At 36.7% G+C, this 21,844-nt stretch overlaps 3 protein-coding genes, 1 long non-coding RNA gene and 1 other non-coding gene across 5 annotated transcripts; 3 read left to right on the plus strand and 2 right to left on the minus strand.

The window, feature by feature from the left end:
* Positions 1-4,286: 4,286 nt before the first annotated feature.
* Positions 4,287-7,726, minus strand: LOC126600302 (L-Ala-D/L-amino acid epimerase-like). Its single transcript, XM_050266887.1, has 7 exons — positions 6,979-7,726; positions 5,838-5,948; positions 5,540-5,756; positions 5,041-5,374; positions 4,854-4,915; positions 4,685-4,757; positions 4,287-4,555 (listed from the first exon to the last, which is right to left on the minus strand). Coding segments are annotated over exons 1-7 (1,269 nt in total). The 5' UTR covers positions 7,450-7,726; the 3' UTR covers positions 4,287-4,554.
* A 5,751-nt stretch (positions 7,727-13,477) lies between these two features.
* LOC126600019 (reticulon-like protein B9) lies at positions 13,478-14,825 on the plus strand. Its single transcript, XM_050266516.1, has 5 exons — positions 13,478-13,638; positions 13,772-13,952; positions 14,044-14,185; positions 14,295-14,364; positions 14,492-14,825. The coding sequence occupies exons 1-5, from the start codon at positions 13,521-13,523 to the stop codon at positions 14,659-14,661; spliced, it is 681 nt and encodes a 226-aa protein (XP_050122473.1). The 5' UTR covers positions 13,478-13,520; the 3' UTR covers positions 14,662-14,825.
* A 1,326-nt stretch (positions 14,826-16,151) lies between these two features.
* LOC126600427 (uncharacterized) lies at positions 16,152-17,992 on the plus strand. Its single transcript, XR_007615442.1, has 3 exons — positions 16,152-16,440; positions 17,428-17,774; positions 17,877-17,992. It is a non-coding gene; the product is annotated as an uncharacterized LOC126600427 (long non-coding RNA).
* TRNAL-CAG (transfer RNA leucine (anticodon CAG)) lies at positions 17,086-17,166 on the plus strand. Its single transcript has one exon. It is a non-coding gene; the product is annotated as a tRNA-Leu (tRNA).
* Positions 17,993-18,248: 256 nt separating the features above from the next.
* LOC126600426 (uncharacterized) lies at positions 18,249-20,735 on the minus strand. Its single transcript, XM_050267001.1, has 4 exons — positions 20,373-20,735; positions 19,683-20,078; positions 18,930-19,338; positions 18,249-18,738 (listed from the first exon to the last, which is right to left on the minus strand). The coding sequence occupies exons 1-4, from the start codon at positions 20,620-20,622 to the stop codon at positions 18,537-18,539; spliced, it is 1,257 nt and encodes a 418-aa protein (XP_050122958.1). The 5' UTR covers positions 20,623-20,735; the 3' UTR covers positions 18,249-18,536.
* Between the last annotated feature and the right edge of the window lie 1,109 nt (positions 20,736-21,844).

The following is a 21,844-nucleotide window of genomic DNA, read 5'->3' on the forward strand; positions in this document are numbered from 1 at the left end:
TAATTACCACCGGTTTACTTTTTAACCTTTTTTTTTTTTACTTCAAAAGTTCAGTTACAGTACGGGTGGGACGAGGAATTTATATAAAATATATAACATGTGTAAATTGATAACGATATATGACTAGTGATCGAGACATAAAAAAATTTAGTTGGTCAATTAAGTGATATGTTAGGTTTTTCAAGTCGAAAAATCTCTCTAGGGTAGTATTTTCATTTCACTCATTGTGTGATATTTGTTAATTATAGTTAATTTCATATTTAGAAAACTCATATTTGCTTTTCAAGAAGCCCTTCGTGCTAGCTAGCTAGCTAAAACCTCTTCCTTTCTTTTATTTCTTATGAGCTGATTTATTTGGAGTCAGTCAAATTCAAGACTTGTTGGTCTTTAATCAGGATTTGGATCCTCTACGAGACAACTGGTCGGGATCTTCTTGATCAGTGTTTGTGGATCGTTAGATTTTTATTCAACGGTTATAACTATTATAACTTTTAGAGGACATTCATGTTTGTAGCTGTTGAATAAAAATTCAACGGTCCACGAACACTAATCAGAAGAATCCCGACCAGTTACCTCGAAGATAATCCTAATCCAAATCCCTTCAATCATATCACAAAGCAAGTGATGTTTGGAAAGAGAAAAAGGCGTGCGTAATTTTTATTTATTTTTTAATAAAGACCATCTATATCCTCAATGATTGCCAATTCTGTAGTGAACTTAAAATTTTGATGAGCGTAAGAAAGTGGATCTCAAACTTAACCTACAATCAACAAGCATGCCCACACTTCAGAAAAAAAAATTCAGTGTGTCGGATCCGAAATACCAAATGTCATAATACAAGTAATTGGATACTTGAAAAATAATATTTCGATCATTTATAATATAACACTTGATGTATCAGATCGTGTCTGCGGCACATTGAAAAATTTCTCCACACTTTAAAGATCAAACCACTATGCAACTTTCGGTGATGCCGATTTGTGAAAAATTTGGCAAGTTTTAATCAAACATTGTAGCCACCCCACATGCTTTAATCATTAATTTGACCATGCACTTGGAATTTTGCGTAATCATGCTTATAATCACTAATCATCATCACCATCCTTGATATCCGTAATGCAAATTCTATAATTCATTTTTGAGCTCCTACAATCTGTGTGCATATTACTCATTGCAGTTGTTTTCTTTATTCGTGGCAGTTTTTCTCTAATACGGTTAACTGCTTTTACATTTATCAGTCTTCCCGATCGCCGGACCAATGCATACTGCCGGCATCGCAACAATTGGATAACCACAAATGCATTTAACAGCATCATGCATGTTTGCTTTGTATATTAATCCAATAAATTGGTGGTTAAAATGATTAGTTACATTGCACTTCAAATTTCACTCAGACGTGACAAAAATGAGTAGATGACTAGACTAGGGGCTGGTTTGTGCTTTGAAAAAAAACTGTTTCTGCTGTGATGTGAGAATAAACTCATTTTTGGTGCTTCACGTTTTCAGTTTTTTTTCACCAAGAACTGTGAAAATAAGATGTTTTTAAGTGTTTATCAAACATCTTTTTGAGCTTAGCTTTTTTTAGTACCCACTTTTTATAAAAGCACCTCAGTACCAAACCAGTAATAACACTTTCGGATGTAAGCGATTTTTAGGATGTAGACATTGTTAAGAGGATCAATCTCATATCGGAAAATGAGGGGTCTTGCTTATGCTTATAAGTAAATTGAATTATTCGTCATACTGCCAATTGAATTTCTCATGGTATCAGAGTAAGTTATCCCGTTTGTGAAACCTAACAGCCACATGTTATTCACGTCACCCGATTTGTGTTATCTACGTAAGAGAATGTGTTAAAGATATCAATCCCGCATACGTGTAAAAAAAAGTTGTAAAATGGGAAAGCGTTTGCTCTTTTGCCTTTGTAGGCGCTTGTTGTCTCTGTGTCTCTTTGAACTTTCATTTCATCTGAAATTTCCATCACAAGCTATCTCCAATTCCTTCTCTCTTGGTGAAAGACAAAGAAAATCCCTTAAATTTGTGAAAGAAAGCATCTCAATAGGGAGTTTTGATTCTGTGTGTGGCCGGCCGCATAAACGCTGTCGGCATGGCGATTCATAGAGGGACCGGGTGGTTCCGGAACCACCCAAGGTTTGGGAAATACGCCTAGGAGGTCTTTCGAGGATCCTTCAAATGTTTCGGCAGGAGGACCTTTCTATTCCTAGGGCTATACTGTTTAAGTAGTTTTATTTATGTTGTTAAACGCCATACAGTTACAAGTTTATAGTCTAAGCAATTTCATTAAAAAAGGGTGAATGAGTTGAAGGCTTGCAACACACTCCTTGTGAGGAAGACAACCCATATAAAACTCTCTATTCATTTGAATGTCGTTGCTTTTTCATACTAATTTTTAATGGAACGGTACAATTTTTTTAGGAAACGACTATAAAAAATTATTAATGGACTCATAAATTGAGGAAACATATTTTTTTTAGTATGTAAAAAAGACTCTTACGGTTTAAATGATGTAACTTGTAATATTATTATCGGACATTTTACATTGGAACCCTTGGACCTTAAAATTCTGAATCCATCATTGTTTATCAGACATCAAAATTTCTCTTGTCCTAGGTTATTATAGTAGGAAAGGGATCCTCTCTAGATCCCTTCCACCTAATCCACCAAGTTCAGAGATCCGGACCATTGAAATTTGATCCAACGGCTAAAGTTATTGTAACTTTTAAAGTGGACTCCTGTTTGTAGCTATTTAATCAAATTTCAATGGCCCAGATTCCCAAACTTGGTGAATTAGGAGGAAAGGATCCAGAGAGAATCCCTTTCGATTAAAGTATATGGGCATGCATGCCGATTGCCAAATAATACTAAAATCCCACCATTTTAAGTACATTGTGGGTTGCAGAGTGGTGGTAATTATCAAAGTTGTTGATGAAGAAAGCTCATGAAATCGGCGTGAAAGATGAATGATTAGGAGAGTAGTGGGCTAGCGTGGGGCATTCAAGGTCAAATTATGATGAGTGCTTGGGGATATGATTGTATATGGGACATTGAAATCATGGTTAATTAACTTGTTTAATTGTCATGCTCAACTGAGAAGTGAGTGATATATTTTTCCTACTTTGGTGAAGATCTGTCCTTTGATACTTGATAGATAGTGTCACAACAATGATAAGCTCACAATCATAAGCATTGACTGATTTAGAATTCCAACATTGGTGGGTCTCAATATTAAAGATTTAAGTTTTTATACATAGAAACAGAGTGCGTAGAGCGTAAAAAAAAAAAAAAAATATTATTCACTGAGGTATTTCGTCAAATATTGGTAGGCTTATTGTTGTCAGTCAAATCATATTGTGCATATGTCAAGAGATGCAACATGTTGAGTGCTACTGAAATATGTCTAGCAGACGTTGCATCAAACACTTGGTGAACACAATAATGACTCATACCAAACATTTAAAGAGTCCTCAGAAGACCTTCACATGTATATTTTTCAAACTCTGAATAATCCTGAGATCACCTTGATTCCAATGTACATCCCTCTTGATCACAAGTAATTCCACAAACATAAAGCTCGTTTTTATAAATTTACTCGAAGAAACACTGTAAACTCTAATAAACCTGCATCTAACCACAAACGGGGAAAATTTTCGAGGAATCTAATATGGCAGAGAACTTATTTTTGTCAAAGTCTTCATAATCAAGTTATTAGTATATTACTAATCACGTTAATATTATTTTAATTTAACTACATGCATAGTTTGAACGATGTTGAGTTTTACGGTACAAAAAGCTATTCAATATATGTTGTAATTTATTACGTCAAATTTTCGACATGGTTCGAATTCTTCAACAAAATTCAAAAAGTTAAATGTATTTTCTGGTTTAAACTTCTGAACTGTGCTTGCATGGACTTGACTTTTGTCGGCCGAAGCACGTGTCATCATACCAACCTAAGCATATATGCTTAATGCCATAAGAACCAAATAAATTGTTTTCGAGCAAAAGGTTATATCTCGCTGTTCGGAGCCGAGCAATTTAGACCGTTCAAGAGAAAGAAAGAGATCTTGATCATTAGTTTTGTAAGGTAGGTTAGTGGTATGGACTAATGGAAGCCGTGAGATTTGAAATGAGTAGTCCAGATTACTCAGTCCGTCGGATCAGACTACAAAATCCGAAGAGGATCTCGATTCCCTGTAGGAACTAATCTACAACCAGTTGCATGGTAAAATCTCTTGTAAGTGGGAATTGTAATTAGGGAAGCATCATTATCCGTTGAAGTGTTCTTTCAATGATTAATTTTCTTGTTCCGCAGAAGCCTCTGGTTCCTCTAAACAAACAGCCTACTTACACAGATTAATCAGCTAAGCAATTATTTACGGTGCGTTTGCAATGCCGAATGCTGTTGTGGTCTATGAATTCAAATGTTTCATCTGAAAAAATACGACAGCATTTGAAAAAGCTCCATCCTGGGGAGCTTTTTTTCCGCCATCAGATGCTGCTCGGAGTTTAAAATGTTGAATTGCAAGCTTCGTCTGTGCAGATAAATCGACATGGTTAGAGTGACCAAGGATAACAATGAACTCCTCGTTAGTTGCATTCGCGATAACATTTCTCCGACTGAGAGTTGGGAACAGAATCAGAATGCAAAGATTTTGCGACTTACCAAGCAATATTGTCCCAGTGCAGAAATCCACCATGGCCTCTAGCATTTCTGAACTTATAAACCGCACCCGAAACTAGCCACAAAACGGAACAACATAACCAATTGCTCGATGTTAAGCATAAATTACGGATGGCAAAATGTCTTGAAAGTTACAGAGAAATGGCAATACCTTCGTAACCCTCCAGAACCGGATCTTCTGATAGCAGCAAGGGCGTGTCTAGGTCAACAAACCTGTACAGAATACAAACACTTACTGATGGATTTGGAAATAGAAAGCGAAAGAATCTGGGGAAACCAACAAAACCAGCAGGAAATGCAAACGATTTATCTTTTATGGAAAGGATAATGATACTTACTTAAAGCACCCCATGCCAGCAGCAAGATGGCCAGCAAAACCCATGGCCAGTCTAGTCTCAACCATACCACCGATCATCAAATTCAATCCCGCTGCCTTTGCTACCTCGATGATTTCAAGGGCTCGAACAACCCCAACTTTAGCAAGTTTAATGTTAATCACATCGGCAAGATTTTCTTCCACTATTTTCTTAACATCATCTAAACTTCGACAGCTCTCATCAGCTGCAACTGATACTCCATATTTGTCTTTCGCAACGTGGTAAACATTTCCGAGGCCTTTCCAATCATCTCTATGGACCGGTTGTTCGAAGAGAAGAGGACTCACTCCCACCTCTGAAAGTTATAAAAAAAAAACAAGAAAATATTTCAGAAACTCATTTATAGGTTTTCACCATGAGTCTTTTTTTTTTTTTTTTACTTTTCTAAGGGAAATCAATATGCTGTTTGCAGACACACAGGCTAAAAATGGTATCTTTGCCTTCTCTCTGCATCATTTACCATGTAATTTATCAAGAACTTGGATAGCTTCGTTGGAGTTATATCCTTCGTTAGCATCCAAGATAAAATAGCAATCGGGGTGAACAGCACGTATGGCTCGAAGGACTTCTATGTCTGAATTCAAATTCTTTCCCACCTTAAGCTTTAAAGTTTTAAACCCTTCTTCACGGTACTTTGAAGCCAATGTAGCAGCTTCTGCTGCAGAAACAATCGGAATCTGCGCATATAAAGTTCAGTCTACTTTTCACTGTATAAAGCAAAATTTTAACTGCCAGAGTTACTTGAACAAGAGCTTAACTGTTATATCAGTAGTTATGGTGTTTGAAGCTCCACCAAACAGTCTCCACAAAGGGACACCGATACTCATACAAACTGCATCAATTAACGCCATCTCAACTCCTGCCCTAACCTTCAATTGCAATTCAGCGAAATAAGATTTCGGAAACCCTTAATAATGCTATTACATAAAGACATCAAATTGCTAAACAAGTGCTGCTGATTTTCATCAATAATTGCATATGGTTCGCGTGATCAGGATCAAAAAGCCAATCAAAATGCTGACTTGAGCAAACCAAGTTTACACTAGTCCCACCCCAACTCAGCTGCCTAAATGTTACACAGTTGGGGTGCAAAATGTAAACTTTCCTGGAACATCACTCTAACAACTACTCCTATTGCCTCCATTATTTTCCCCTACATTTTCTCAGCAAACAAACAAAAGATAAGATCTTTATACCCAAATTCCAACTACATTCAACACAAAAATTGTTCAAATCACAAAACAACCAAACCCAATCAAAATACAATACTCAAACACCAAAACCAACAAATAAACCATTTAATCTACAACTACTTGTTTCCACTTCTCTTTTTTCCTACATTTTCTCAGTAAACAAAAAAAAGATAAGACTTCTACATCCCAGTACCTACTAAATTAAAAGCAAAGTTGTTCAATTGTCAAACACCAAAACTAACAAATAAACATATAAAAAAGTGTAAACTTTCCCTACAAGGTCATCAAACTGCTAAACAAATTCTGCTGGTTTTGAACAAAAACTGCATAAGATTCACTTGTTCAGGATCGAAAAGCCAATCAAAATGCTGACTTAAGCAAAACAAATTTTGTACAAAGCCAATAAAAAGGTAGTTCTTAAAGCAAAGAAAAAACTTGCTCACACCAGTCACACTCAACTCAGCTAAGTCTGAACTTTCCCGGGAAAATCATTCACTCTAACAACTACTCCCACTTCCTCTATCCTTTTTTCCTACACTTTCTCAGCAAACAAACAAAAGATAAGACCTTTCCACTCAGAGTCCTACAAAGTTATCCAATTCCAGCTAAATTTAACTGCAAAGTTATCCCATATCACAGTGAAAAGTAAAAAGTAAAAACCCAATCATGTAAGTGTAAAAAGTAATCTTTCCACTCATATACTCACAGAAGCAAACTCATGTCCAGGAAGAATCCCACCAATCTCCCCCAAAACCGAACCCAACGTCATCGCCGGACTTCGAAGCAAGAACTCGCAAGCTTCCTTAGCCTTAACCATGGCAGTATGCTGATCCTCTGCAGTCACAAAGGGCAAAATCGGAGTTTCACCCCACCCCACGCACCCGTTACTCAACTCAACCCGGACCGCCACATTCTCCACCCTCTCCAGCCGCGAAGTCGCAATCGTGAACGGCGCAGTCAGCGGCACGTTCAGAGGCCGATTCTCTGCTCTCTGCACGTTCACCGTGAACGTCTCGAGCAGACTGCTGAACCCAAAACTGGTAGGGGTGGCCAGAGCCATTTTTGGGGTGAATTTTGAAAAGGGTTTTGGTTTTCTGGGGTTTCGAGTGGAATGAGGAGCAGAGCAGAGGAGCAGAGAGCTGAACGGTGAGTGAAGAGAAAACCCAATTGAGCCCATTTGATTGGGATTCGTGGTGTTTGCTCTTTAGCTACGGATTTTCCTGGTTCTGACTTCTTTAGAACTCTGATTGGTTTGTGAGGAAGATCTGCATATCTGCACATGTTGTTCTTGTTGCACAGACCTCTAGCAGAGCAGAGTACGACTGGTGGCAATTTTTTAATTCAAATTTCGATGTTTTATTAATTTTTTTACGTCCGATTATTAATTATTTAAGCCAATCATCGTCCTTATGTCTTTCTGTGCTGACGAAAGTGGTGGATGCATGTGTGTTTCCCCGGTTTTTTTTTCCCCAGTAAACTTGTCTGGTATAAATTTTTTGGAATATGAGATACAGTGTATTATTTTGTTTTAAATTTTTTATTTAAAATTATAAATATCAAAATCTAACTATTAAAACGCAGAGTTTATTTTCTTTAACAAAAAGTTTAGGGTGAGGAGGTTTAGCCTATTTTTTAATTTATACATCCTATCGAAGAATAATCGCTGGCAACGGGACTCGAATGCCCTTGTGTATTTATCACAAAAATCATTGATTCCATTTGTATTTGGTACGAGAACCTGGTTGGATACCTGGATCCCCAAATATCCAACTCCAATAACTTAATTTGAACAAAAAAGAAAAAAAAAACTCCAATAACTCGGGTTGAGGAAGCTGTTAGTTTTTGACTTGACCGATCTATTATTTAAGTCTCTAAAGATGCGTTTGTTGCACCGGATAATTTCAAACTGAACTAGCTTCAGGAACTAAGCTGGACTGACTGATAATAGATTAAGTTGAACTAACTTAATGAAGCGTTTGATGCAGTGTCGAACTAAGAAACATGATAATAAAAATTAATGAAATTGCAAATTAACAATTGAAGCATCAAATTCAACTGCACAATACCCACAATTAAATTAAATGATAAAATTACAGCAACAAATACCCATCTTGAATTTTTTTCATAATTCACCAAAACAGAGTATAAAGAACAAAACCTAGATTCTGCAATGTTAAGAAATGACTTGGGGAAGAAAACTGAAGGCTTTTTTTGGGGAAATTGGAAAAAATCCAAATGAAAATTCATAGTTGAGAAACAGAAAAGGTTATTATCTCATACTTTTTTTGGGTTTATTTATTCACCTTATACTCCACACCACGAGCTCCATGAATGCCTCTATCTTTTTTTCCCTTTTTCTGTTAACCTTTTGTCTCAATTTATTTCCATAGTTGACTTGACTATTTAAATTTAATCAGCAACTCAAATGTCCCAAAATTGTTAAAAATTCAAACCTCATCACCCGATAAATTCGGAGGCAACAGGTTTTGATTCCTTCTTCACAGCCTCACCAATTTTTTAAAATGGGGCTTCACCATAGATGACTTTGAGCATGGAAAGCTGAACCAAGGGAAATCACAAAATACCTAGAAGGGGAAATCAAATTCATACAACAACATCATAAAATACCCAGAAGGAGAAATTATTGAAGAACAAGAAAATTTCACAGCATAAAACGCACCCAGATATCATAACAACCCAGAAGGGGAAATTGAAGGGGAAATCAGAAGGGAGATTGAAGGGGAAACGTGCGATTAGGACGAGCTGAAGGGGTAATCGAAGTAGTTAAGCAGGACGTGGGGAGCGAGCAGGACGAGGATAGCGAGCAGGAAGAAGCAAGCGAGCACGAAGAGGATGATGATCTTAGCTAGTCCTCTTGTATTTGAGGGGCTGCTAAGACCTTCTAATGAAGGAATTAGTCGACGCGAGTCCCACTTAATACCATTAAACTTAGTCCTTGCTGCAGACAAACACGAGATAAAGAAACTAGTCCTGTCCAGTCCAGTGAAGGGTAGTGAAGCCAATCAAACGCACCCTAAATGATTCTGGCATTACAAAAACGTGTTGCAAGTAGTGTTTCAATCTTTTCTTTTCTAGGTAAAAGAGCCATGTACTTGAAAATTTGTTCGAAAAAACAACTCCAAATAATTCTTTAACTTATTAAAAACTATCAATTTCGTCTCTAACATAAGATTCGAACTTATTCTATTCAATTTCTCGTTAATTAAATTACGTAACACACTTTAGAAAGTAATATCATCATTTTTTCACCTATAAGCTCTTAATATTGCACACATATAGCAAATCTAATTGTCTTTTCAAAATTAACTCTATACACTGCTTTTTCGGAAGAAAAAAAAAGTTGTTAATGAGTTTAACAACTTATTTATATATAAAAAAAATTGTTTAGCAGCTTAGTTTTCACCTAAGTAATGATCCAGTACTAACTTAGTGAAGCGTTTGATGCAGTGTCGAACTAAGAAACATGATAATAAAAATTAGTGAAATTGCAAATTAACAATTGAAGCATCAAATTCAACTGCACAATACCCACAATTAAATTAAATGATAAAATTAGTGAAATGGCAAGTGCCTTCGTCCATGAGCGGTAGGTCTCGGGTTCGAAACTTGGGAGCAGCCTCTCCATAAATAGGGGTAAGGCTAGCCGACATTCACCTCTCCCAGACCCTGCGTAAAGCGGGAGCCTTGTGCACTGGGTACGACCAAAACAGAGTATAAAGAACAAAACCTAGATTCTGCAATGTTAAGAAATGACTTGGGGAAGAAAATTGAAGGCTTTTTTTGGGGAAATTGAAAAAAATCCAAATGAAAATTCATAGTTGAGAAACAGAAAAGGTTATTATCTCATACTTTTTTTGGGTTTATTTATTCACCTTATACTCCACACCACGAGCTCCATGAATGCCTCTATCTTTTTTTCCCTTTTTCTGTTAACCTTTTGTCTCAATTTATTTCCATAGTTGACTTGACTGTTTAAATTTAATCAGCAACTCAAATGTCCCAAAATTGTTAAAAATTCAAACCTCATCACCCGATAAATTCGGAGGCAGCAGGTTTTGATTCCTTCTTCGCAGCCTCACCAATTTTTTTAAATTGGGGCTTCACCATAGATGACTTTGAGCATGGAAAGCTGAACCAAGGGAAATCACAAAATACCTAGAAGGGGAAATCAAATTCATACAACAACATCATAAAATACCCAGAAGGAGAAATTATTGAAGAACAAGAAAATTTCACGGCATAAAACGCACCCAGATATCATAACAACCCAGAAGGGGAAATTGAAGGGGAAATCAAAAGGGAGATTGAAGGGGAAACGTGCGATTAGGACGAGCTGAAGGGGAAATCGAAGTAGTTAAGCAGGACATGGGGAGCGAGCAGGATGAGGATAGCGAGCAGGAAGAAGCGAGCGAGCACGAAGAGGATGACGATCTTAGCTAGTCCTCTCGTATTTGAGGGGCCACTAAGACCTTCTAATGAAGGAATTAGTCGACGCGAGTCCCACTTAATACCATTAAACTTAGTCCTTGCTGCAGACAAACACGGGATAAAGAAACTAGTCTAGTCCAGTCCAGTGAAGGGTAGTGAAGCCAAACAAACCCACCCTAAATGATTCTGGCATTACAAAAACTTGTTGCAAGTAGTGTTTCAATCTTTTCTTTTCTAGGTAAAAGAGCCATGTACTTGAAAATTTGTTCGAAAAAACAACTCTAAATAATTCTTTAACTTATTAAAAACTATCAATTTCGTCTCTAACATAAGATTCGAACTTATTCTATTCAATTTCTCGTTAATTAAATTACGTAACACACTTTAGAAAGTAATATCATCATTTTTCACTTATAAGCTTTTAATATTGCACACATATAGCAAATCTAATTGTCTTTTCAAAATTAACTCTATACACTGCTTTTTCGGAAGAAAAAAATAGCTGTTAATGAGTTTAACAACTTATTTATATATAAAAAAAATTGTTTAGCAGCTTAGTTTTCACCTAAGTAATGATACAGTACTAAATCGACATAATACTCTAGTCGATCCAATATTCCTCTCCTCAAGTGTGTCCTTTCGATGTGCCCAAAGGTTACTTTGTGGTTGTGGATTAGAAATGTTATTAAAAAAAAAATCTTAGAAGTGTTAATTAACTTTATTAACAGAAAAGACTAATCAATTAATTGGTGTCTAAGTATGAAGTTGACATCCCTGGCAACGGCGCCAAATTCTTGATAGGATTTTTTACCACCTGCAAAAGTAAGGATACAAATATTTGCAAGAGTACAAGGCTATTGTAGTATAGCAGCTCAAGCAAGATCGTTTTTCACGAGAATTGAATAAATAATTTGTGCTAAACCCAAATCTTAATTAATTATTTGAAAACAAAGTTTGGAAAATGGTGATTTTATGAACTAAAATATTAAAAACAAATTTAATTAAAAATAATTAAATAAATTGGGAAAGTAAAGAAAACAAAAGAAAATAGTTTGAAAATCTATTTAAGCACTAGGGTTCCGCAGTCACCTTAACAATCCTATGTAGTTCTTCCAATTACTTATAAATTACCCATGCATATTTTGAAGATTAGGTTTTTCTAAAGTATGCCCTACTTGGAACCTCCAAAGTAGAACGTATATCTAACATGCAACTTGTTCATGGTGTCCAGATCAAATGTGAACATGCAAAACTCATTAAGTTTTGTGAAAACCTCTTGAAAAAGCATATAACCCTTAAGACATGTCGTTCATCTTAAGAAGTTACACATATTACCCACAAGAAGCCTTAGTCAATTTCAGGGACAGTTCTCCGCCAAAATTACATTAAATTACTTTTCTAAATATCTTAATGATGGCCAATCATCAAGACAATTAGATGGTTTCAAACACAATGATTAATAACTCAAAACCTGCATGCAGAATATCGTAAGTAAATTGAAAAGAAACTACATATTCTTACTAAGCCTCATGACATCATCCTAGCAAACGGAATTAGTTACGCATGATAAAAAAAAACAAAATATTATTAAGAACATGGATATAAAACACCTTATAGGTAAACAGTCTGAAATTCTCCAAAATAGTGTGTGCGTTCTCTCGTCTCTCCCTTTCTAAAAACCCTAATGGCTAAAAAGCCTTATTTATACTAGTACAAAATAAAATCCTTACTAGACAAGGTCTTCTAAAAACTAGGAAACATAATAACTTTGAAACTAGGAAACATAATCCTAATCAAATATGGGAAATCTGCCCAACCAAAATCAGCCATGTTTCTGGATCAGGGCTCCAAAACAGGGCCAAAACCGCTACAATTAAAGCTTGAGATGTCCCAAACATAATTGTATAAGGCCTCAGACTCAAAAGACATCATTTTGGATGCCAAAAAGCCCAAATAAGTCCAAAGCGTCAGTTTGACAGCATTGCGAAGAAGTCGAATGACACACTAACATACTCCAATTGTAATCACTTCAAGTTGAAAGACAAGTTGAAAGACACACGAACATCCTCCCATTGTAATCACTTCAAAATTCGTCAATTTGATCACTTTTTACTCAAGAAGTCGAATGCCCTACATTAAAAATATAAGTCAAAGTAGCAAATTACTCACAAAATAACTAATAAATTAATACTAAGATTATGATAAAATATATAATATATTATCGACTCAGTAGGTTAAAGTTGCCCAAAGAACAAAATATGAATGAATGATTAATTTATGGGGCTGATCGACAAAGTTGTAGAGCTTTGGCTTTTCCTGCTTTGCCAATAGTGCTCTCTCTCGCAAAAAATAAAAAATAAAAACACTAGAAACTACATTTTCAGTTTCTAATTATTGTTGAGCCAACTTGATTAATACAAAAGTGTATCGAGTTAATTGGTATGTTCGTCTATTTTATTAAGTACAATTCTCCCTTACAACAAATTAAGTTAGTTTAGAATAACACTTAGTAACAGTTTGATGAAAACGTTTGCTGGAGGCATCGATTAGGAGAACTAATCATCCAAGACAAGATCAGTACTATTCTTTTCCAATTGTATCTAGCGGGCATGCAAAGCAACCTTGAAAAATATTTGAGCTAATTCCCCAAGCCATTCCTTACTTTATACAAGCTTGCTTGGCCACCAAGCTTAGAACCCCTCACATAAATCACGATCATATTTAAGTTGGTGATGATGAACATGTATCATCAATTAACAACACTCATACAAATAATTAAGATTAATCAACTCAGAAGGTATGCATAGAAAGCCGGGATTAGTGTACTCGTCCGATTCTGATGACAATGGTGAAATCCGCAGTGCAAAGTTATTCGGACGTGAAAGGCCGATTCATCATGTTCTTGGAGGCGGAAAAGGTATGTAACGTTCATTTAAACTGGCATGCATGCTAAAACCCTAATTGGTGATTTGCTAATTACCCTTAGTCATATGGGGATGAATCGAACCGGAAAGATAATAGATTAGTAATTAATCGCATTAATCTTGCAGTTGCGGATGTGTTGTTGTGGAGGAACCGAAATGTATCAGCTGCGCTTTTGATTGCCATGACGGTAATCTGGTTTCTTTTCGAGGTTGCCGAGTACAATTTCATGACGCTCTTCTGTCACATCTCGATTTCCACATTGATGGTAATCTTCATATGGCGTACGGCTGCAGAAATATTCGGATTGTAACGTTCTTGATCTCATTCGCTAACTCACTGTTATGATATCAGCTTTAGCTTTATTTAAATTGATTAATTAACAAATTAATCTACGCAGTCGGCCGCCTATGATACCACAAATGATATTACATGAAAACACATTCAAACAAGTAGCTTCCACTGTCCATAAAAGATTAAACCACTTCATATCAAGGGTCCTTGACAGTGCAAGTGGAGGAGACTTCCCATTCTTCTTCTTGGTATATTCGAATTTTTTCGACTAAGTAGCAATCAATTACCGCTTTTGATTAATGAATAAACTTTGTACTAATTAACAGAGTTGACCACTCATTCTCTCTACATTTTCAGACAATCATCTGTCTCTATATTTTGTCTCTGATCGGAACCTATTTCAGCTCTCTGAATCTTCTTTACTTGGGTAAGAAGTTTTATCATCTTGTTCTATATAATATATGTGTGTGTGTGTGTGTGTGTGTGTGTGTATACATATATGTAAAGGAAGGGTTAACTGATTGGCGCTCTCTTTTGCTTGCTTGCAAATGAAGGGTTCATCTGCTTGGAAACGCTACCATTCCTCTACGAGCGATTTGAGGAAGACGTTGATCGTTTAGCCGGAAAAATCAGCAGAGAGATAAAGAGATCGTACAGAAAATTTGTTTCTCAGTTTCTCAACCAAATTCCTAGAGGTCCAGTGAAAGACAAGAAAATCAGATGAAACTTTCCATGGACTATTTATACCATGGAACACATGTATCACTCACCGTGTGAAGATTTGTGTAAATAAAACACATTTTATATATATATATATATGACTGTATAATATATGTATGTGTGTGTGTGTGTATATCAGTATATCACTACATGGATTCCATTTGATTAGTTGATCACTTTAGCCTTCGTGAAATGGTTCCCACCTCCCATTTTCTTGGCTGAAACGGAAAACATTTCCCGATCAAGTAAATATATATCGAATTTCGTACGAAAAAGATCAAATTGAGCCGTCCTAGTTTGTACACTATTGACACATGCATGCACGATGCAGCAGAAGCAAAGGCCACCTGGATATATACAGTGCTGCTTCCTCAAGCTCTCTAATATCTGCTCCACTAATAATTGTAATATTTTTAAGTTAATGGATCATATTTGCATTCTCAAACATGACTGCTGACTAGATATGACACCACAGTGTAAATGTAGTAATTAAGTGGGGTTCTCTAAGATGGATCTCAAGATAAAGCAAATCATTTCAGTTTAAATCCTTATTGGGATACCATTGTTTCTAGGCTCTAACTAGAGATTAGATTTGGACTAGTTTTAGCCTTCCCAAATAAAAATCTCAAAAAGGGTATATATCTTGTCTTAAATTATTGTACATTATTGGAAGATGATGGCCAATGGCCATTTAGTGATGATGATCCCTATGGAAGTGCTGAGTGCAGATCGAATAAAGTGGAAATTCTACGATGCACCAGTGTATGAGATGAATTAATATTGTATTAGATATTTAGTAGAATTTGTGAGCTTTGTTTAAAATATTTAATCTAGCAGTTCATCAAAAACTCATTGGTGTACTGTAGAAGGTCAGAGTGTAGAAAACACATGAGCTAATGCATTACTATATTTACAGTGAATGATAAGCTTTGATTCAAACATTTTAATCTAGTCGTTCATACAAATAGGGCATCACATACACTGGTGTACGAATGTATGTTATGCATTAGTATTACAATGGATGGTTGGGTTTGTATGTTTGATTAAAACACTTCAATCTACCTGTTCATAAAAGCATTGTATCATATATACAGCGGTGTATTGTACAAGTCTAGAGAACAGAAAAAATACAACAACGATTTGGCTGTCACTATCTCTGATGACAATTCAACTTCCATACATATATATGATCGATATCATGACAAGGCAAAGTGGGATGTGAATGCAATTCCAACAACCCACCATCATAATTTGTAGTGTCAAACTCTGATTTCTGCTGTTTTTGCCTGCCAACGCTACTACAGAAAACACCCCAATTAGGATAATCATGTACAAAAAGTTCAAAAGTAAACACGCACACACACAGATCCCACTAAGAACAAATCATTCTATTTGGAATATTGACTTTAGAACAATATATTATTATTAATTCAAGAAGCCTATATATAAAGAGAGGGATGTTTTTGCTAGGGCATTTTCCTTCAACAACTTGTAACACGCACAAACACAAGAGATAAAAAAGACTAGATGGTGAGAGTATGGGGAGAGATAGGTACAACTGATGGTGGTGGTGCTAACTGGTTAGTGTTGTGGGCAGCTTTTCTCAGCCTTTGCATCTTCTCCACCGTGGTTTTTTCGTGTGCAGGTGGTGTAGCCAAAGAGAAAACCACAGCAACCGATACAGAGTACTGCGGCGGCGGTGGATGCGCTGCCGGCTGTGGCGCAGCATGTGGTGCATGAAATATCCATCTCTTTACAATATCTAATCACTAAAGTGCGAGAGGTTTGCAACTTCCAAAATTAATTTAGAGAAAATATATTAGATTTAACTTCTTAGTCAAGTTTTGTATCAATTGACAGTGTAACGCATTTCAACAATTGCAGAAGTGATCAATTTCGTTGCTATTTGCATCAGTCTTTCCTTATGATCTTGAATGCCGTAGACTATTAATTATATGCACATTTTAATGGGGAATTCGGTTTGATGGTTGGGAAATATTGAAGTCGCGAGAGATTGCAACTATAAGGCATATCTTTGAAGATAAAATTTGGTTTTAGTTTGAAGGGTTCGATTGAAAAGACTTAATTTTGGTTTGGGTATTGCGTGCTTGTTTAGGATTGCTTCTTGAAGGGTTAAAAACACTTTTTAATATTCAAAAGTGTTTTTAACTCTCGTTTTTCTAGACTTAGAAGTGTTTTTTAAACAAGTATTTGTCATATGCTATTTCGAAAAGTACTTGAATTTTAATAAGAAAAGTGAACAAACACCACTTTTAACTTCTTATACACCTCTTATTAATCATGTTATTTCTATTTGATTTATTTAATTCGATGACTTAAGGGTATGAGAAACTTAAAAATAAGTATTGGAATCATTGAGGGATTTGAGTAAAGTAAAATATAAGAAGTGTTGATATTTGTTAACCATGTCAAGATGGCCGAGTTGGTCTAAGGCGCCAGTTTCAGGTACTGGTCCGAAAGGGCATGGGTTCGAATCCCATTCTTGACAAAACTTTTTTATTTATTTTATTTTATTTTTTTTCAATCTTCGTTTCAATTTATTCATAAACAATTCGAATTTCCTTTCAACTTATTCATTGATTTGAAACATCATATGTTCGACATCCCAATGAAAACCAGAAGACCAACAAGAAAATGGAAGTGTAAATTACTGATATAAACTTAAATTAACGTTTTGTATGCTGCACTGTGGACTTTTTGAGTTGCCATGGAGTTTTACAGCATGTAGTACCACTCTGTGACTTACCAGGCATAATATCCAAATCAATGTCCGAAAACGAAGAATAAGATGTGTGCACTCTCTTCCCAGCTGATCCACAATCGCAGTGCCTTACGTGCTGCGCCACGTGCGATCCAACCTTGCACGGTACCTTGATGCAACGCCAGACAACGGTTAAAGGGCAAGAAATGCACAGCAAGCAGGCACTGCAGAGAAACTCCATGGCTTTTCTCCCCATTTCGCCTTTCGTCCATGAGAAGAAGTGTAACTAGAAACAGAACGAGAATTCGAAGGCCTTCCAGCGTCCATCTTGCTTCGTTTGGCATCTAAGGATTCGTTTAACCTGGCTTTCTGTTTGCTGTTACTCCTTTTCTAAGGTTACATCGACTTGCTGTTCGGGGTCGACTTGTTTATCTTCCTTTTTCCTCTTTTCTGTTTTACTTTCTGTACAAGCTTTTCACTTTTTATCATCTTCGTAGAGCACTTGCAATATGCTGCGGCCGCCGTCCGGGGTGCTAGAGTCGGCAAGGACCAACTGCCTTGGAATATCGAAAGGCAAAGCAAAAGGGGGAACTGCGCGCCGTTGCAAGGACCGGCAGGGAGGGGAGGGAAAAGAAAGGCAGAAACCTTCTCAACCCTACGATGGTTCAGGTTTCTTCAACTTTTCCCAGTTTTTAACGCCGGATGATGTTATTCATAAAGTAGCAGAATCGTATTTCAAACCTATCGTTATGCATCGACGAAGAAATAGGAAAGACTCGGATTCCAAATTGAGGAGAATCTATTTTCCTGGTGGAAGCAAAGTTATTAAGCAACTCAACGGTAGTACATTAAGCTAACAGCGAAAGATCTTGCCGAACCAGAAAGATGTTTAAAACATTGCACATAAACTTCAAAATAACACTGATCTTAAGTTATACATCCCTGTGAACTTTTCAAGGACTAGAAAGTAAAGCAAATGACTGCCAACATTAGCAACTAGCAAAATGTATCTATCCGTGCACTAAATATCCATTTGGGGGTATAGACTATTGCAAAATAATAACCTTGGAGCGGGGGTCAACCAATTAAAACGCTGAATGTCGAGATAATGTCATCCCAGACCAGGAAACTTATTTGAGCTGCTAGAATTCAAAATCTCAAGCAGGTACTGCACTCTTTCCTTGCAATCTCATGGTCTTGTTGTGCAGCCTCTCCATGAATGCGGGATTTGCTCTTAATCTCTCCTTGACATACGAAACTCGAGCATCCTCAGCCAGTTTGTTAGCCTTCCCAGCTTCCTCAATGAGGGAGAGAAGTGTCCTAAGGCAATCCTTTCTATTTTCTTCTCGGTGTTCAAACCTTCACATGAAATTACGGAAATGCTAGTTCAGTTCAAGTAATAAAATACACAATTAAGAATACCATGTTGGAACTTTGAAGTGATAGAATACAAGCAGTGCACTCTAAACAACAATCAACCACTCTAAGAACTCCCAATTAATAATGAAAATGATAAAGAGAAAGAGGGATGCAGTTTCTGGTTGACTTACCTCTCACTAGTAATTGTAAGCTCATCTTTCCCGGGATTGTACCGCTTTCCAACCAAGTCTCTGAGCCGACGGAATTGATGCTTTGAAAGCCCGAGTTCTTTCACTGTAACAGACAGTTTCACTTTTCTATTCTTGGGATGCCAGGAATCACCACCAGGAGCAAAGACTACCCGTGTTTGCCACCTAAGGATTGGCCCTTCGCCTGGTGGGTCAGCCAGATCCTTCTTGTCAGACACATCCTCATCAAATTGTGGGGGGCCGTCGGCTTCCATCTTCTGCAAATATTCCATGACAATCTCATCCTCAAACTCCTTGAACAACTCATAAGCTTCTTCAGGTTGAAGCTCCCCTCCTTCACACTTATCCCCCAAGTCATTGAACTTCTCTTCTACCTTCCTTTTCATGTCATCTGGAGAAGACAAATTATATCAAACATTATTTAAAAACAAAACCAAAAAGAAAAAAAAAAGCAAGTTTGAATCAAATCATGCAACTTTGGTGACATTTAAACACTGTCGTACGATATTCATCTCTGTGATAAGCAAAGAAAATGCTTGACATCTAACAATTGGATGCACAGAAAATTACCCTTGAGCAAGGTCTAGCCATGTTTGGAATAATGATGCTAAGAAAACAACTATTGCAATCATGTCGAAACAGATTAAACAAATGTTAAATATGAAAAATTTGAGGGCAGATGCCGAAATGTCATAAAGCTTAACACAAAAACATCCAGCAACAGTAATTGTATACCTGGCAGGAGTTTATCCCAGCTAAGCATATCCTCGAGAATCGCCTCACACTCCTTTGTATCCTTCATAATCCCGTGCTTAATTGCATCCTCAACAATATCATCCCACTTCTTGGCATCCATGTTGAAGTACTCATCTTTTGACATCCTATTCATTACTATATCCTTTGCGTTATACAAGTCATCAATCTCTTCATCCGTGTCGTACAATTCCTCAAAATCCGATTCAAACTCTTGGTCCTTAACATCATCCAATGGCTGCATTTGCAATTCATCAATCAGCTCATCATCTGTTTCCTCGTGCTTCCCAGCCAATCTCCTCTGCAGAATCGCTTCGAGTATCTCCGGGAGCGCCTCCTCATCACCCTTAAAATATTTATCTATCCGCTCCTTCAGCTCTATAAAAACCACAAACGAAAACTTCAAATCAACATCGTTCTTAGCTTTATAAATTTAGAAGGCAAAAGAATATAAGTTACAAATGTCACTTAAATTCAATAAATTTGTCCCTCCCTGGCACTAAATACTGAACCCAATAAGCCAAAACATTCAAATAATCCAATTTCCATCAAATTATTCACACTTTCATCTTATCAAATGAAAAAATTACAGACCCAGAACCCCAAAAATCCACAAGATCAAAACTTTAATCTTTGGTAATAAAAAACTTGAAAAAATAAGAGTTGGGTCACCTTTGTTATTGACGTTCTTGACTTCGACGGAGGCATCTTTCTTTTTGGTTGGGATCAAGCTCGAATCAGCAGCCGGATTGGGGCCTTCGGCGGAGGAGTCGCCGTCCGAGGAGAAGAACCGGCTGAGCAGGGACCGAGTCGAACGGGCGAGTGGGACGAGTGAGGGGGTAGGATTTGGGTTGAATGTTTGAGGAGAGAGAAGGCGATTGCGAGTGCAGAGAGAGAGATTACTCAGCAGAGTTCGTCTCATGGTTCTTTCTCTCTCTAGGGTTTATCAAAAGTTGGAATTTTTGGTTTCCTGTAAAATGCTTTGCTTTCTTTCCATAATTTTCCGAGTTTCTGCTGCTGAATATTTTTTTCCCTTTTTGCCCAACTGAAAAATGTAATCTAAAAGTAATAAATACAAAAACCCCTTTGTGTAAGACGGGTAGATGAGTCATTTTATATGGAAATCTACTTATTTTAGCAATTTTAATCCAAGGTTGGTTAGATTTTGTAACTCATCACAACGGCCAAATTATTTTTCAGGTTCCCTAATTGTTGGAAAGAGATCCTTTTTAGGATCCCTTCCTCCTAATCCATCAAATCAGAGAATCCGTATTGTTGAAATTTGATTCAACGGTTGAAGTTATTATAACTTTTAAAATGGGCCCCTGTTTATAGTCATTGAATCAAATTTTAACAGCACAGATTCTCTAATTTAGTGGATTAGGAGGAAGGGATCCAACCCTAATTGTTTTTCTTTATCACGCCCTAGTTTTGGACTAACAATTAACATAAAGATTACGAATCGATAAATTACTGGTGGAATCAGACTCTATACTCACAATTTATTTAGTGCTACAATCTACGAGCAACAATCATCATTTGGGTTCCTTGTGTTGCTTTCAAAATTTTGGCAATGAGATATTCAGCGTGTTTATAGAGGAAAGAATTTTGGGATGAATAATTATAGGCAATTTTTACTTTGATAAATTTTTTTTTTTTTCAATTAGTTTTGTACGTGAGGATTAATTTGAAATGTCCCGGTTTAAATTTATTCTTAAATTAATCAAATTGCGATTGTTATTTGCCAAAATATCAGAGAATAGCAAAACAATTGAGACATAAAAATTTCCCAGAAAACCCAAACTTTATATTTCTCAGAAAATCTGAATTCCTGCACCATTGGAAGCCTCTTTCGTTTGTGACAGTGACTCGGTCGAGTAGAAGCCGAGTCTGGGCCGAGTCGAAGCAGCGAGTGGAGGGCCGAGTTGGGCTTTAGAGACGGACATTTCTAAGCAGGGATACTGATAAAATGGAAGAAGAAGAAGACAGAGTTATGTGGGCCTCTCGGCGTATTTGGACCACCAGGCCCAAATGAGTTACAGGCTTTGAGTGGGAGAGTTGGACAGAATATTGGCTGAGTAATGTTATTCATATTATATTTTTATACCACATTTCTATACCACCTTCTTAGGTGGCATATGATG

Source organism: Malus sylvestris, chromosome 14 (genome assembly GCF_916048215.2).
Source record: "Malus sylvestris chromosome 14, drMalSylv7.2, whole genome shotgun sequence".
Lineage (NCBI taxonomy): Eukaryota > Viridiplantae > Streptophyta > Magnoliopsida > Rosales > Rosaceae > Malus > Malus sylvestris.